Raw genomic sequence first — 18,262 nt, forward strand, 5'->3', positions numbered from 1 at the left:
ACTTCAATTTAAAAGTAAATTTTTTAAAAGTTCATGAGCCAATATACAGTATTTTTTATTCAATTTCTTAGCTTTGTGGAAAGGAAACAGCCACTGTGAGCAGCAACACCTCCAGAGTAGAAGCTGACTCAAAGCACCATACTGGGGTACCTGTCGTTTGATGGAAACCAACTCCATGTCCAGCTGTCTCAGCACCGTGGTAGCAGCAGTGGCATTGGCAGAAACAGCCTCAACGTCTTCTTGGGACAGAAACATGCCTTTCGGAGGTTTCCTTTTGGCTCTATTCTTAGCTTGTGTGCTATGTTTTTCTTTTTTGACCTGAGGAACTGTCTCAGTAGGAGGCACCTACAGGATAGACAAATTTGATAAATGAAACTGAAAAGTAAAAATGCCACATGAATAGCAAAAAGCAGCCACAAACAATCTAAGACACACGCCATGCCACATGCTGATTATCAGCCATAAACTCTAATGGGCACTTAACAGACACAAACTATGGCTATGGGGATTTTGGTTAAATACTTCAGTGTCCCTGTTTCCTCTTTTTAAGAGACATCTTTATTCCATTTCTTTAAGCCTCTATTTAATAAGCATTCTCAGCTTTCTGTAGAAACACAGGAAGAAAAAAAACATTCTTCTCTTGTGAGCTCTGTGGCCATCTAGCTATCTACCTATATGACAGACAGATAAATGAAAATAGAGTTCTTTTAACCCAGCAGCTGTCTCCAGTAATGCAGACAGCCATTGGACCACAGAAAGAAAATAATGGTTTGGCATATGTAAAGGTCTTTAATTCTTTAAATCTTCCCATTGGGAAACACAAACTTCAACTGGCTGGGGATCCAGCTCAGTGGTGGAGCAGTTGCCTGCAGGGGGTGCATAAGGAGGGAGGAGGCAAACTACAGTATGAACTATGACTTTTTATACATTTTTTTTTGGACAACATTTAACTTTTAGAGCAAGTTTTACAACTTAGTTATCACCTAAAAACACGCAAGTGCTGCTAATTTTTAAGAAACAGAACAAAATCTTGGCAAGGAAAGGATTTGTGTCTTACTGGCAACAATCTTAAAGACATTAAGTTTCATAATTGTAACCTCGCCTTGATGAGGTAATATATACAGTGATCAAAGCTTAAAATATGTTCAGGCTTTTTGCTTTATATTTTAAATGAGTGAGCTAAAATGACCAATGCAAACTGCGATGGCAATGTTAACTTCTTGAACATGGTAGTAAAAGTGTTAGCAGGCAATAAAATGATGTTCTATATGGCACTATTCTATTTAATAAGATGACCTATTGACTAAGGACATGTTCTAACAACATTTTATACTGAAGAGAAACTAAGATCTGACCAGTTTTCTTTTTGAACTGGAAACTGTCCTATATAAATAATTATGAAAACTGATAAGACAACATGGTATAGAATAGGTATAGAATATCAGTGTTCCAGCCAGGCCTCAGAGGTGGCATATCGGTATGTGAAAAAGGGGTCTCAAATTTATGTGGAAGGGAAAGTAGACTATGGTGGATACATGGATAGAAATAATGTGAGGTGGGCTGTTTGTGATTCAGTGGTAGAGCACTTGCCTATCATATATAACGCACTGGGTTTAAATCTCAGCACCGCATATAAATAAAATAAAGGTCCAATGATAATTAAGAAAATAATAAAAAAAGTGAGGCTATAAATAATAAAAAAAGTGGGGTTATAGATCAGCGGTGGGGTGCCTGCCTACCACATGTAAGGCACTGGATCTGATCCCTTAGCACCACATAAAAATAAATAAGTAAAATGAAGGTTTGGTGTCCATCTACAACTAAGACATTAATTTAAAAAAAATAATGTGAGGCACCAAGCAATGACAATTATAGTTGATAACATTAAAGTTCTGATCGACCAGACAAAAGAAAAGGCATAGAATGGACAATTCTTCTTTGGCCATTGTTTGGTGTAGTCCCATTTCTGAATCATGTGTAGTCTTTATAGTTTCTAAGGATAATAATTAAAATGCTCTTTTATATAAAAAAAGTTCCACTTAAGTTTTTATAAAAAGTTTGAGTACATTTTCCTTTCCCAAACAGCCTAATTCAGTTAGCCCCTAGGATCTTGTTATTTGGACAGACATATCAATCACTGACAAAAATGCCTCCAGAAAGAACGACCGATCACCAGTTTGGTGATACATATTGAAAGAAGCCATAAAAATGAACAAGGAACACTTTAACACAACATTTCAGTTTCCAGGAATTAATTCTAGTGGAAAATATTAAACACACAAATAGTTACATGACCCTCAAAACTCAAAAGTGTTTAACAGCAGAGAGCAGGGGGGACACGAGGAACCCACACGCCACAAACAAGTGACATGCAGGTGTCATGTGATTACTACTATAGAGCTGAGTATCAAATATATTCGACATAAAAACAAATTCAAGGTAGAATAAACCTAAAATGTGGTAAAAATTACATTGTAAGATCCCTTTTAAAAATTATTTCTATTATTTTAGGAGTGGGGATGGAACCCAGTGGGGGCACTCTACCACTCAGCTACCTCCCTAGCTCGTTTAATTTTTTGAGAAAGGGTCTTGCTAAGTTATCAGGCTGATCTCAAATCTGCAATCCTCCTGCCTGAACCTCCCGAGCTGCTTGGATCACAGGCATGTACCACCACACCCAGCCTCCTTTATTATTTTTTAAAAATTGAATAGGTTCAGAAGTATATATAAACATGGGCATGTATGTTTTACAGAGAAAGCTGTCTGGAAAGCCACCAAAATGTCTGCAGCAATTACAGGTGGTAATACTGAAAATCACTTTATTTCCTTCTTTCTGTTTATCTGTATTTTCCTATTTTGTCTATAAAAAGCAAGTACTACTGCTGTGACAAAGTTTAGACATGTCTAGTTCCTTAGGTTTTTCAATGTTTAAAATAACTGTTCTTATATTTTTGGGATAGAGAACACTGAGAATTCTGACACCTTAGGCTTCATATACCCATATGAAACATAATGGTCATGTGTAACTATAGGGGCTCATGGACCCCTTGAATCTGGGGACTAAAAATCTATTGGAATGACTTTTAAGTCGTGAGATTAAGATTAACTACAGGACTGTGCTGCTGCTGCTGACCAAGAGGACACACAGAGTCCGTGTCAGCTCCCTGAAGCCTCTTCAGTCACCTCAGGGGTCCAGCCTGGGCAAAGCCTGGGCAAGCAACAGACAGGAGGGGCCACGAGCAGTTGCTTGGTGCAGTCCTGCCTTGCTGTTACCACCCTCTAGTTCAGAGAAGGCATGGGGACTGTTCTAAAATGAGCTCACTGGCCAATGCTAGCTTTTCCTGTAAGCCTTCCTTACAATTCCTGACAAACAGAATTCTAAGTTCTACAAAGCAAAGTTGGTCCTGTTTTAAAAGTCCTACTAATCTCCTAAGTAGAATGGGTAAGGAGGGTTTTACTTGTGTAAGTAGTAATAGTGTTTATTTCCCTAAAAGTACTAGGGGAAAAAATACCTCCTTTTTGCTTTCCTTGTTTGGATCAACCTCGATGTCAATGGGGTTACTTCCATTTGTTTCTTCCAGTTCATCCTCACTGGAAGACAAGAATAAGTTAATGAAAGGTTATTCTGTATTAATGCTATTTCATGTACAAACATAGCAATAAACTGATTTAATGGAAGATTTCATATAAAATTACTATATGTTTCCAGACTGCTGAGATAAAAACTTTTTATTTGTGGCACTAGGGATTGACCCCAAGGGCACCTTTACCACTGAAAACATTCCCAGCCATTTTTATTTTATTTTGAGACAGGGTCTTGCTAAGTTGCTGAGGCTGGCCTTGAACTTGAGATCCTCCTGCCTCAGACTCCTGAGTGGCTGAGATTACATGTGTGAGCCACTGCACATCACGGGAACTCTTATTTTTTTAAAAAATGAGGCAGCACGGGCTGGGGAGATAGCTCAGTTGGTAGAGTGCTTGCCTTGCAAGCACAAGGCCCTGGGTTCGATCCCCAGCACCGCAAAAAAAAAAAAAAAAAAAAAAAAAAAAAAAAAAAAAATGAGGCAGCAGAGTCTCACAGAAGTCAAGTAGCCTGACCTGGTTTGTCCAGTGAAAACCAATAGAACACCTTTGACAGAAGACACGAGGCTTCAATGGCAGCCTCCTAATGGACCTCCGAATCCACTCCAGTTGAGCACACCCACTATCCTGCAACTCCTCCCCAGTTAGTGCCAGGGCTGCAAGCAGTTCTGCGAAGGAGAGTGTATGAGAAGAGCCTGGGCTGAGGAATGTGCCAGGCTCTGCCACTACTTCCCCAGGCAGGTCCTGGGAGGTCAACCACCTCTCAGGTGCAACTGCTGTGGCTGTGCGTCCCTCTTGCTGTGCATGCTGACAGTGATGGAGGGGTCACTGTGCATGTGGAGGGTGGGAGCACAGCAATTCTTTGCACCTACAGCATAATTCAAGGAGCAGTACCTGGGCAGTGAGCAGAGAGGAGTGTCAGCCAGTACTCTCATGTCTTACTCAAGATATGCAATTCCACTTTATTTTACTTAATTCTGACTGCTGCTTGTAGTGCCAGACCCCATTTATAAACAATACACTAGACCTAACATATGAAGGGAATGAAAATTTAATCAAAAGTTACTAAGATTAGTGATCCTGAAAGGGACTCACTGGTATGCATGTCAAAGAATACGCAGATGTACACAGGTCAGCAGTTTTACTGTAGCTTGAATCCCATATCTGGAAAGAGTCTAGGAGATGCTCTTAACTCCACTCTCAATTTATACTCAACCCCAGAGATCTGAATTCTCCAAAAACGACACTCTGGTACTCAATGTGTTCTTGCACGTTATTCTCTTTCATTTAAGATAATATAATACTGTCCTGAGAAAGGGAGTTTGGGTCCCCTGTGGTTCATTTTCCATTTTATTTTGTATTATTAGTTCATAAAAATACACGCTAGAAAATGTGGCAAACATAACTGTTTAAAAGCCCCCATGTAGTCCTACCATTTTAAGAGGAGAGCCTTGTGTGCACTGCCTTCTGGGCCTTCTGGGCCTCAAGCTCTTTCAGTTCACAGTGGAGGAGATGGGCTTGGGGGCATGGCTGAAAGAGAGGTGAGTGAAACCTGCAGGGCCAAGGCTGAAGATGGCTGAGCACAGGGCTGAGAAGAGATGGCTCCACATGGCCTAACTCAGGACACCCTTCCTCACTACAGCTTACTAAGCTACCTGAAATAACACCTGGGCTGGGTGTGGCTCAGTGGTGAGGCTTGTCTAGCATGTTACAGCCCCTGGGTTCCATCCCCAACACCACCACCAAAAAATGGAAAAGAAAAAAGTTTCTCATTCTCACACACAAATGGACAATAAGAGAAGAAGGAAGCTTAAACTGTTATATTTTGTGTGGTTTAATATTTTTTTCCATTTTTTAAAACTGGTGCATTCGAGTTGTACTAATGATGGTATCTGTTGTTACACATTTGTACATGCACACTATATAATTTGAACAATATCACCCCCACTGCCTTCCTCCCACCCTCCCCTTTTCCCTCCCCCTGGTCCCTTTCCTCTGTTCTACTGATGTAGGATTTTCATGAGATCCCCTCCTCACAATCTTTTCTTTTTTCTTCTCTAGCTTCCATGTAAGAAAACACAGGACCCACTGATCTGAGTTTGGCTTATTTTGCTTAACAGGATGGTCTCAAGTTCCATCCATTCTTCTTTATGGCTGAATAAAATTTCATCATGTACCTATAGCACATTTTCTTCATCCATTCATCCCTTGACAGAGATCTTGACCATCACGTAGTTAGACTATTGTGAACTGTGCTGCTATAAACATGGGTATGCATGTCATGCTGACTTTAATTTGGTAGGATTAATACCAAGGGATGGTATAGCTGGATCATATGGCAGTTCCATGCCTACTCTTTTGAGGAGCCTCCACACTGATTTCCATAGTGGCTGTATTAATTTACAGTCCCAACAATTAAAAAAAAAAAAAAAAGTAAAAGTGTTCCTTCTTCTCCACATACTCTTCAGCATTTATTATTTGTATTCTTGATGACTGCCAATCTGACTGATGTGAGATGAAACCTCAGTGTAGTTTTGATTTGCATTTCCCTAACTGCTAACGATGTTGAATGTTTCTTCATGTATTTGTTGGCCACTTGCATTTCTTAAAGTGCCTGTTTATTTCATTCGCCCATTTATTAAATAGGTTGTTTGGTTTTTTGGTGTTGATTTTTTTGAGTTATTTAGATATTAAACCTGTCAGAACAGAAGTTAGCAAAGATTTTCTCCCATTCTGTAGGTTTCTCTTTACATTCCTAATTATTTCCTTTGCTGTGCAAAAGCTTTTTAATAGATGCCATCCCATGTATTAACTCTCAACATTATTTCCTGAGCTTTAGGGTTCCTACTGAGAAAGTCATTGCTTGAGCCTATGTACTGGAATGTTGACTCTATGTTTTCTTCTAGAGTTGCAGTTTCTGGTTTAATTTCTAGGTCTTGGATTCACTTCAAGTGAATTTTTGAGCAAGGCAGAAGCTTAGGATCTAGTCTCACTCTACATATGGATAACATTTTTTCCCAGCCCCATTTGTTTAAAAGGCTGTCTTTCTCCAGTGTATGTTTTTAGTGCTTTTGTCAAGGATCAGATGACTACCTGTGTGGGTTTGCTTCTGGATCTTCTGTTCCGTACCACTGGTCCATGTGTCTGTTTCTAAGCCAGTGCCAAGCAGCCTTTGTGACTGAAGCTCTGTAGTATAGTTTGAAGTCAGGTATTGTGATGCCTCCAGCATTTTGGGGGGGACTTAGAATTGCTTTGGCTACTCTGGGTCTTTTATTCTTCCAAATGAATTTTAGGAATTTTTTCCCCCTGATTCTGTGAAGAATGTCATTGGTATTTTGATGGAGATAGCACTGAATCTGTATATGCTTTTGGTAGTATGGTCATTTCAACAATATTAATTCTGTCTATCCAAGAACATGGGAGGTTTTTGCATCTTCTGAGGTGTTCTCCAATGTTATATAGTTTTCACTGAAGAGATCTTTTACCTCTTTGGTTAGATTTATTCCTAGGATTTTTTGTGTGTTTGTTTGTTTTAGCTATTGAGTTCTTTCCTGGAAAATTTGTGGTGAAAATGGTGGTTTTTTTTTTTTTTTTTTTTTCCCCATTCAATCTTCTAAGGATAGGATCATATCATCTACAAAAAGTGATAATTTGATTACTTCCTATTTTTATCCCTTTTATTTCCTTCTCTTGCCTGATGACTCTGTGTAGAATTTCCAGCAATATATTAAATAGGAATGGTGAGAACAGATGTCCGTGCCTTGTTCCAGATTTTAAGGAAATGCTTTCAGTTAATATTGATTTACTATGAGGTTGCTTTGGGTTTTCGGTACATAGCCTTTATGATACTGAGGTAAGTTCCTTCTATCCAATTTCTTCAGTGTTTTTTATCATGAAGGGGTGCTGAATTTTGTCAAAGGCTTTCTGGTTCTATTGAGATGACTAAGTGATTTTTGTAATTACATTTATTCATTTGTGTTATGTCAAACCATCCTTGCATCTCTGGGATGAAACCAATTTGGTCATAATGTACAATCTTGGTATGGTGTTGAATACAATTTGCTAATATTTTATAAAGGATCTTTGCATCTAAGTTCATCAGGGTACTGGTTTGGGAGTTTTCTTTCCTTCAAGTGCCGTTATCTGGCTTTGGTATGAGTGTGACACTGGCTTCACAGAATGAATTTGGAAGTGTTCCATCCCTTTCTATTTTCATGGAATAATTTAAGGAGCACTGGCATTAGTTCTTCTTTAAAGGTCTGGTAGAATTCAGCTGACTCCATCTGGTCTTGGGCTTTTCTTTTTGGAAGGCTTCTTATTGCTGCTTCTATCTCACTGCTGATTGTTGGTCTGTTTTTGTTTTTGGTTTTTTTTACATTCTCTTGATTCAATTTTGGCAGGTCATATGTGTCTAGAAATGTAGCCATTTCTTCTAGGTTTTCCAATTTATTGAAGTATGTTTTCTAAATAGTTCCTAATGATCCACTCAATTTCTATAATGTCTGTGGTGATTTCTCCTTTTTCATCTCTAATTTTATTAATATGGGTCTTCTCATTTTTTTTCTTTTGGTTAGTTTGGCTAAGGGCTTAAAATCTTGTTTATCTTTTCAAAAGTCAACTCTTCATTTCATTTTATTTTTTTATTCTCAATTTCATTGACTTCAGCTCTCATATTAATTATTTCCTTGGACTGGGGTTGTGGTTCACTTGTAGTGTGATCACCCAGCACATGTGAGGCCCTGGGTTCAATCCTCGGCACCACATAAAAATAAAATAAAGGTATTGTGTCCACCTACAACTAAAAATATGTATTTTTTAAAAAATTATTTCCTTCCTTCTACTGGTTCTGAAATTGGTTTGTTCTTTTTCAAGGACCTTGAGATGTATCATCTGTTTATTTGGAATCCTTTTGATTTATTTCTGTAGGCACTCATAGCTATCAACTTTCCTCTTAACTACCTTTTTAAGCTGTATCCTCTTTAAACAAACTAAACAAACACGTGTCAAATGACTCTTGATTACCATACCAAATTAATTTCAACCTATAAAACAAAAGAGCCCTTTCTATTAGAAGGAGCTACCTTTAAAGGGCAGGGGGGAAATGCAATGAAGTCACTCACTCAGAATCAAAGTGCCTGAGGAGGAGCACCCCAGTGTCACGCACACGTCAACCTCTGGCTGAGGGTACAGTCCTCCATCATAACTCTGGGGAGCCAGCAGCTCTTACAAGCTCCCTGGGTGGTTAGATGCCCCTGACCCCAGCGACAGGCTCACCTCTCCTCTCGCTCCCGCTTTTGTTTCCGGGCGTGGCGATCCATCACACTGGTTTTGGTTCTTGTCTTCTTCCAAGAGTAGTAAAATTTCACCAGACTTGCTATAGATTTATCAGGAAGCTAAATACAAAAAAGAATTGGTTTAGACTTAAAGCTAATCTTTAAAAATCAAATGTGTTTAGTTATACTTAACAAGGGACACTTTCACATATTCAGAAATATCCTAAGTCACAGCCCATTTTTCTGATAAAGAAAAACAATTGACAAAATACACTTTCAAATTACTCAAGCCCGTGAGTAGGCTTGGTCAATGAAAGACTGTGAAGTCAGACTAAGGTGAACTACTTTTCACATAACCAATGTCCTTAGCACAACTTTTAGCTTAATTTTTTAAAGTTCGTTTTAACACCATTAATACAAGTGTCAGCAAATTTTTAAATAGGAATCTACCAAATAACTTTGAGAATATAAAAGATATGCAGATATTCCCCTGGCAGACAACAAGGACCCAGCATGATCCACCTCAATCACCAAAGATCCTTCTGTTGGTTTAACTTCTGGGGTGGAAGGCAGAGGCTGAGTTCGCCAAGAGCTGCTGCAGGTGTGTCTGCACTGAAGCCCAGCACCCCCAGAGCAGCACTAGGATGCTTCTGCCTCTGAAGGCAGCTTCACTGAACAAGGGGAAACTTGTGTGGAGGATGATGCCCTCGTCTCTCACCCACTGTTTGGGCAGGGAGAGAGGGGATGTCAGTGGTCTCATCTACTCACCATTTGCTGGATTCTATGAAAAGTTTTCCCATGAAAACTAAAGGCTTGCTCAAATAAGACTTTATCTTCCACAGTCCACTCATCTGGGAAGGGGGTAAAGTTGGGCAAATCAGCCAATGATTTTTCAATATTATGCTTATGCCAAAAGAGCATCCCAAGGGCCTAGAAAAATGATACCAGTGAAATCTTAGACTGCACAAATAAAGGAAACACTAAAATGGAAGTCAGACTGGCAAAAGAACATGCATAACTTTAAATCCAAATACATGTTTGACTCATATACACTGTTAAGCAGAAGATACTGTCATATGCCCCATTTCCCCCATTATTTTTGAATGATCAAAGATGTCTTTACAAAGTTCTTCCGTGACTTCATTCTAAATAAATGAAACAAAAAGTGATGTCAGCTCATGAGACACCAACCAGATTTTCCTTACACTCAAAGTTTAAAGATGAACTTGCCAGAGGGTGTGCAATACCTCATAGAAAGGCCTTTTTGTGAGGGTAGAGAGGCAGGCTGGGGCGGGCTGGCATAATTAATTATACCGTTATCTAATCTATGTAATTTATGTACATTTTGATGACTTAGAAAAATAAAGCAATCATTTGTAACAAGCCTTAAAACTTGACAAATCTAAAATACTTTGGAACTTTTGGAGTGGTATGAATTCTCTAACCGTACCACATGGGCCTTTTGAAAGTGACTAACCAAAGCCCAGGTTCCACTGGTTGGTGGCTGGACATTATTGTAGTCTGCCCTGATATGATGATCAAGGGTGAGCAGCTCCACTCCATGTACAAAGGAAAGCATGCTGTGCAAAATATAGACAAGTGTGCTACCTGGAAGTCTTCAAAATCAATACAGTTGGAGAGGGGAATTTTCCTTCCTGGTTTGGAGTCCTCCTGATTAAAGGCAGAACCCATCCATTCTAATTTCTGCAGTTAAAAAACTTCCTCTGGTTATTTAGTTTCCTCCTCTGAGTTCAACTGCTGTCTGGTCTAACTCTGTGCCCTAGAGTTAATGACAGGCAAAAAACCCAGGATAACCAGCTTTCTCCCTGTGGGGTGCCCATTTGGTTTTTTTGCAGTAAAGCTTCTGCTGCTAGGGCTCCAGGTATTCCCAGAATGGCTTCTGCAGAGACAAACCTATGCTGGAGACAGCATCAATAAAAGTCACCAGCTGCTCCACTATGTGCTCGCTGAACCTTATTAAAATGAAAAGTTTCTGAATATTTCTGGTAATTACTGTTTTTCCAGTCAGAGTTGCATCAAAGAAGGTTCAAAAAGGTCCAAGAAAACATCCATGTTATTCCAACCAGATCAAATAGAATGCTTGGAATTGAAGTGCAGACCAAAATTCCAAAAATATCCTCTCTTCTGTACTTGGTGTTGAACTGCCAGGTTAGCCCGTGAGGCAAAGTATGGTCAGTCTGCATGTTCCAGCATCTCTCCAGATCCCTCACACTCTTCACCATCTGGTTCAGCACCTGAGAGGCAAGCTGCCCTTGTCATGAAATAAGGAGGCATCTCTCTAATTGCTGTGCCCGATACCCCACATGCATGCCTCAATCCTAAGTTCTGAGATGATACTCCACAAAGCGATGGCTCCTTCAGAGCCTCTTCATCTGGGCAAACCACCTCATCAGAATGGGGTGGTTGAGAGAAATTAACTGAGCTGCATTCATAACCAGCTAATGTAACTGAAGCTGTATTGGGGCCCAGATAAAGCCAAAAGGTGTACAGCTGTTCCAAGCCCAACAGAAGACATAATTGCCAAGCCTACCCAATTGGCACACAAAAGAAATTGTCTCCATATATTGCATATGCTGTTGGCATGCTACTTCAACATCATACGTAGCTACAAATATAGCAAGCGGCAGTAAAAAAGACACAACAATGCTTTGACGACGCCATAATTTTGAGGTCCATTCCTCCAAGATGACTCAGATTTATAGAGAAAAATTCTGCAAGGTAATGAGTGTCCATCTCCCAGGACAATTTTCCGCCTTCCCAATCCATCCTCTTCTTTTCATTTACTGAAGAGGGGTCTGTGAAATTCTGTTATGTTTTTCCCTTGTTCACTGCTATCCCTGAAGTCATAATTGTTTCATTCTCTGCCAGTTCACAGATCAGTAGCTCTCTGCATCTCAAGACCCTGGAAATGGCTCCCTCCCCCAAGTTTTTACTGTGATAAAATATACAAACCACAAAATTTATCACTGTGACCACTTCTACATGTACAGTGGCACTGAACACATCCACCTGTGGTACAAGGACCCCACCACCCATCCTCACAGCCCTCCTCCTCGTGTGCAGCTGAAACTCCACCTACCCGTCACCACCTCCTCCCCAGCCCCCGCACCACCACTCCCCTTTCTGTCTGTGCTGTCTTTACTGCTCTAGGATCTCACACGGAGAACCTTGCAGGGTTTGTGCGGTTGTGACTGGCTTACTTTCCACAGCATCATGTCCTCAAGGTTCATTATGCTACAGCATACTTCCTTTTTAAGGCTGCAAAATATTCCATTGTTTGTATGTACCATATTTTGCTTATCTGTTCACCTGTTGGGTATGTAGGCTGCTTCTATGTTTTAGCTGCTGTGAATGAGGATACAGATGCCTGTTTGAGATCCTGCTTTCGATTCTTTGTGTATATACCTAGAAGTGGAACTGCCGAATCATACAGTATTAATTTCCCTTCTCTCTCCTCCTCCTCCTTCCCTTCTCCCTTTCTCTCTTGATCCCAGATGATAGCTCTATCACCAACTTACAATCCTACCCTTTTTATTTTGAGACTATGTCTGGCTCAGTTGTTGAGACTGGCCTCAGCCTCTTGGGTCCCTGGGATGCCAGGGTGTGCCACCACACCTGGGTGGTGTCCCTTCATTTCCTTGAGACCGCCCACAGGCATAGCTGGTGGTAATGAACTCCTTTTATTATCTGTAAACTCCTTTACGTTTTTGAAGGACAGTGTTGTCAGATGTAAGATCTTGGTTGACAAGTTTTCCTTTAGCACAGTGAATGCATTAACCCTTGTCTTTGGGACTGCAGAGTTCCTGAGAAATGTGACAAGCTTAGGGGAGTCGGTGCATGTGCCAGTGGCTTCCCCCTTGCTGCTCTCACCTCTGAGTTTCATGCTGCATCTCGGCACGGGCAGGAGTTTATCTTATCTGACAGTTGCTCTGATATTTATATTCATGACTTTCATCAGCTCTGTAAAGTTTGGACCATTATTTTTATTTCATCAATGATTCTGTCATCCCTCGACTTCCTGGAGCTCCACAATACTTAGGTTGTTCTCCTTGATGATGGCCCCAGGGCCCTGGGGTCTGCTCACCCTTCTTAAATCTTTTCCTTTTTAAACTCCATTAATTTAAATTGCCCTATTTTGAAATTCACTAATTCTGCCTGCTCAAATTTTGAATCCTTCAAGTAAAGTCATCATTTTAGCTATTATAATTTTTAGCTCCAGAGATTTTTAAATTTCATTTTAGCTTTTCTCTTTTTATCGACATTTCCATTTTGCTCACCCATCCTACCTTTCTATTTATTTATTTATTTATTTAGGTTGTTGTTGTTGTTGGTGGTGGTTTTTTCTGGTATTGGGGATTGATCCCAGGTGTGTTTTACCACTGAGCCACCCCCTTTTTGTTTTTCATTTTGAGACAGTCTCGCTAGGTTGCTGATGCTGGTTTTGAACTTGCGATCCTCCTGCCTCAGTCCCCCAAGCTTGGCCTCAGCCTCTTACCACAATTCTAAAGCGAAAATGATCATGCTAAATGTTCATTTGGGGGGGAGGCAGAAGATGCTGGAACCGAGGGTACTCTATCACAGAGCCACACCCCCCAACCTGTTTTATCTTTTGAGATGGCTCTCCCCAAGTTGCTGAGGGTGATGTGGAACTTGCCATTCTCTTACCTCCTGAGTAGCTAGGGTTATAGGTGTGTACCCCACACCTGGCTCTAATGTAAGTGACTTTTCTAAAAGCACCTCCAATGTTCAAGACAGATTAATTAAAAGCAATGCCAAACCTAAAGGAAAATGTATAATTTTATATAATCTAAACTCATGGTACCTTTGATCATTGATATAAATGGGAAGTGTCAGTAAGTTATAGGCTGTAAGAGCCAGATCAATGCCATGGAAAGCACTGATTCCACTTAATATGCTTAAAACAGTAAGTAAGTAGAGGTAAGGATGAAAAAAGATTACATTACACTTTTGTAGAAAAACACGTCTTACCAATGTTCTGAATGATATTTAAATAAAAACCTTAATCAAGGGTTTACAACCTGAAAGTGACTCTAAACAATGAATATAAAACACTATGGGTTTGTGTATGACATCAGAAGTCAGAAGACAATATCTCACAGGCAGAATAATCCTCCACACCCACCCTGCTACTGACCGGGTGGCAACCACTGCCCTAGGGCCACAGACCTGCAGAAGTGCACCACCTGCAGGGCTGCCTCCAAATCAAAGCCTCTGTGTTAACCCTCACTTGGGCAGAAGAAAGCAGCCCAGGTTCTGCGGCACTGCCAACTGCCAGTGAAGCAGTGCTGCTACTAAGCACACAGAGAGCCCCTGATGGGCTGCCTCAGAAACCACTTTGAACAACAGCAAGGAAAACACCCATACCTGCTCCATGTTGTACCCGTGCTTCTCCTTGGCGATGGCGATATACTCGTCCACTGCAAGACAGGAGGAGAGGCGATGAGCAGACAGAAGATGGCACAGTCCGGTCCCCCAGAACTGACAGATCTGTGCCAGACCTGTCATGTTTAAGGCGGAACACCCAAGCAGATTGCAAAAAAAGCAAAATCACATGGTACATCCCATCGCAGACCTCACAGATATAAATCCCATGGAGAACTGTCAGAATGAACACACTCAAGTACTAACCAGCAGCTACCTTTAGGTGGTGAGCTTAATTTTTTTTTCCCCCCTCGGTGCTGGGGATTGAACCCAGGGCCTTGTGCTTGCGAGGCAAATATTCCCATACAAGGTGGCAGCTGCTGGCTTCTGGGAAAACACTCAACCCCCAGGAGAAGTATCCTCCTTCCTCCTCAGGACTTTCTAGTCCTTCTTCCCAGGTATGTCAGAAAAGCAACGAAGTGTTGGTCAACAGCACTGCCTTAAATTCATGTGTGACTTCCCTTTATGAATTACAAAGAAACACGAGCTTAAAAAGTAATAAAGAAGCACAGAACAGCATGAAATAAAATAGTAAAATTCCTTCCATTCCCTATCTCCTCTTGCCCCCAAATCTCATGCTCCAGAGGCAATGACAACTGTAAAAAGAGGCTTCCACTAGCTCCCTCGCCCATGGACACAAAAGTGACTTTGTCAATCAGACATCAATCCCAGTATACCGATGCAAGTACATGACAACCACATTCTTAATTGCTGTGTAACTGACAATTTAGGAAAAAGAGATCTATTATGAAAAAGAATTAAGATTCTTTTATTAGTATGTATTCTAATACTTGGGGGAAATTTTATTGTGTTAACCAAAAAAAAAAAAAAAAAAGGAAAAAGAAAAAAAAATCAATTCAAACAGCAATACCTATAATGCAAACTCAATATTAACATTAATACTAAGGCTCTAATTTTTTTTTATATTTAAAATTCAAACTTGCTGGTAACTTCACTCAGATTCTAATTTACCTGAATTTTAAAAAGTAACAAACTGAATGATCTTGGTTTGTCAGAGAAAGTTGAAACTGGTGATTTTAAGGGGTGGAGGTGGAAGAGTGGTGTGTGCCAAGGTGAATTCCTTGCTTTCCACTTTGCAATAGGGTTGATCATGCCAGGCAGTCACATGCTCTTTAGGCATGAGGGAGCCATGCAATGACCTGTCCTGCTGGGACCAGGCACAGGTATCTGCTGAAGAGTCCATTCTGCTGCCTCAGCAATGGACTTCACAGAGCCTGATCCATTCTCTCCAACCAGATTTAGCTAAAATTTCAAGGCAAAACCAAGCATTCTTGGATGCTGCTCCACTGTCATCTGCCCTTTTGTGTTTCAATACAGGCACTCCCTGGTGGTATGAAGGGTGCAAGGTACCAACCCAGTAGATTCCAGCTGCTGCAACTCAGGTTGGCTGTCACAACTGCAGTATCTTAAACAACCAGGTGCTCTTACTAAGGTGGCCTTTAAAATCATGCTCTTTCAGATGTGCTTGGAGTCAGCTGTAGAAGAAGGAAAGAACTCTACCACAGCTCCTTAAAGAAAGCCATTTGGTGGCACCAGGTGGGACTCTGAGGCTGTGATGAGGCTCACTAATGCTGCTAAAGAATGCCAACATCAACAATGTCCACCAAAGGGTGACAACCTGTGCTGAGTGAAGGCCGGGGCTACTGTGCTACTCCACGTTTTGGCTTCCTCCAGTGAAGTAAAGGCAGCAAGGTCAGGCAGAGACCCGAACCCAGCTGTCTGTCTCTGAGTTCATGAAGCAGAGCCTGGCCCACAGGAAGTGCTGATCTAATGACTGTGTTCCCTTCACCACTTTTCCTGACCTTCCCAGTGCTGAATTAAAGGGACTTAGAAAGCCACTGTTTCTGACTAAGCTCCTCTACTGGGCCCCCAAAGACCAGGCTAAAAACCAAAATGGAGTCAGACACATTAATGTCCCATGTCATCCACCTTAAGTTAAGGTTTATCTGATCTTCCAATTCAGCAGAATTAAACAGATAACAGCAAAATTTCCCAAATAGGCCAGTTTCAATGAGCATGGTAATGAAGTTCCCTGGCTTTAATAGTTACACTCTTGTAAACTGAAATAACCTGAACTTAACTGATCAGTTACTTTGTTTTCGCTGTCTCCCTAATCCACAGAGAAATCCACTTTTGGTTCTTGTGTTTCTTCCTCATTCCCTTTCTCTCTCATGTCAACCTCTTCTGCTCGGTGGACAGGCGCACTTAAGTCTACGGGATGAAATATGGTACAATTCTAAAATAAAAAATAAAGTCAATCAAGATCTTTAATTGAATTGCTGAAATTTGTTTTCACACTAGGAATTAGCTCTCACCACTAAAGCTGGGCCATTGCCTAACAGGGAAAACCAGACCACTCCTCCTGGCTGCCCCTTTTCCTCTGGATGTTCTGGACCAGAGTGAACTCTGCACAAATGCTGCTGTGGACAGGCTGTCTCTCACATCCCTCCTGCTACGCCTGCTCCTCAGCCCTGCACCTCCTTGACAATAAGAGGGACACTGCACCTACACCTACCTGCTCCTCCACGAACAGGAGCAGCTGCTGCTGGTCATTACGAAAATGGAAGATGCACATTTTTAAAACCTCCCACGTGATCTCCCTAAGTAAAGTAGAAATGCGCTTTCAACCTAAAAAAATAAAACCTGCTCCCAGCTGCCCTCATAAAACACAAAGGATAACTGATGCTTACGGGGGTGGAAAAGAGAGGAACTGGCAAGAGGATCAAGCTGCATGGCAAACTGCTCTCAGACAAGAAAATGGACCCTGAAGAGCTCCTCCAAAAAGGAGGAGCTTCCTGTCTCGGAAAGTAAGGATCTTGATTCTGCCCTGCCCCTAGAAGGTCAACCAGAGTTCGTCCCAATCTGGGAGTGAGGCGCCTTGTGGGCAGAGCTCAGTGGGCCAACTAGTCGGGATGGAGAGTCGAGGGTGCTCAGCCTGAGAAAATGCCCATGTGACCCCCTGGGGCCTGGGCATGTACACCCACCCACCTTCCCAGCACAGGAATGAGTCTGTGTGTGAGTGGGGGGCCTGCCTGATGCAACTAAACTGGCCCAAACCGGACAGCCAGGAGCTGGAAAAATCAGTCAGTGGGGTAACTGCTCCGTGCTAAAACTCCACTGCTTCATAATACAATTTAAAAACAAACAACAAAAAAAAAATCTTGCCAATTCCTACTGAAACAATTACTAAGAACTAAGTAACCCTCATTAGGATGGCGACCCCTCTGACTATAAGAGGTGCACAGAGAGTAGAAACCCATGCCTTTTTTGTTTTGGTTTGGTATTTCTGAGACAGGGTCTCACTATGTTGCCCAGGCTGGTTCCCGAACTCCTGGACTCAAGTCAGCCTCCTGCCTCCGCCACCCAAACAGCTGGGGCTAAAGACAAGCCACCCCACCCAGTTCTGTAGCTTTTCTGAAGAGACAAGAGCTTACCATTATGGCAAACACAAGTGAATGAGTTGTGGGGTTTTTGTTTTTGTTTTTTTTGGAGGGGGGGGAAACATCACTTAAATGCAGAAAGATCTCACTCATCAAGAAAATGTAAAAAATTCCAAAACTCAGTCAAATATTACTGAACTTGGGATGGTGCTGTGGCCCAGAGGCAGAGCACGTGCCCAGCGTGTGTGAGGCCCTGGGTTCGATTCCCAGCACCACATATAAATGAGTGAATATGATAAAGGCCTACCAACATCTAAAAAATTATAGAACTGTACTTAATATGACTAGAGCACTGTATTACATGCAGGTCAAAATGCAAAAGCAAAACCAATCTGATTTCCTGTTGCAGCTTGAGACCACACACAGAGGACAGAAGAGAACATAAATACATGAAGGAGCAGCACAGGTGTCAGATGGCATAGGGGCACCAGCTAAAAGTCAATAGGGATGGATGGTGATGACAACTCAAGGAAAGTCCCCAGT

The 18,262-nt window shown here is 41.4% G+C and overlaps 1 protein-coding gene and 1 pseudogene across 3 annotated transcripts in view; both read right to left on the minus strand.

Moving 5' to 3' along the window:
* RCOR1 (REST corepressor 1) overlaps positions 1-18,262 on the minus strand; it is a 135,948-nt gene that overhangs the window by 17,563 nt on the left and 100,123 nt on the right. For both annotated transcript variants that reach the window (XM_079130111.1, XM_079130110.1), the window contains 5 exons: positions 14,262-14,314; positions 9,624-9,785; positions 8,857-8,975; positions 3,513-3,591; positions 151-345 (listed from right to left, as the gene is read on the minus strand). In XM_079130111.1, coding sequence (XP_078986237.1) covers positions 151-345; positions 3,513-3,591; positions 8,857-8,975; positions 9,624-9,785; positions 14,262-14,314 — 608 coding nt within the window. The remainder of the gene's footprint in view (positions 1-150; positions 346-3,512; positions 3,592-8,856; positions 8,976-9,623; positions 9,786-14,261; positions 14,315-18,262) is intronic.
* LOC306653595 (vacuole membrane protein 1-like) lies at positions 9,792-12,106 on the minus strand (annotated as a pseudogene). Its single transcript has 2 exons — positions 12,077-12,106; positions 9,792-11,402 (listed from the first exon to the last, which is right to left on the minus strand). The product of its transcript is annotated as a vacuole membrane protein 1-like (transcript).

Source organism: Sciurus vulgaris, assembly GCF_902686455.1.
Source record: "Sciurus vulgaris genome assembly, chromosome: 2".
NCBI classification, from domain to species: Eukaryota; Metazoa; Chordata; class Mammalia; order Rodentia; family Sciuridae; genus Sciurus; species Sciurus vulgaris.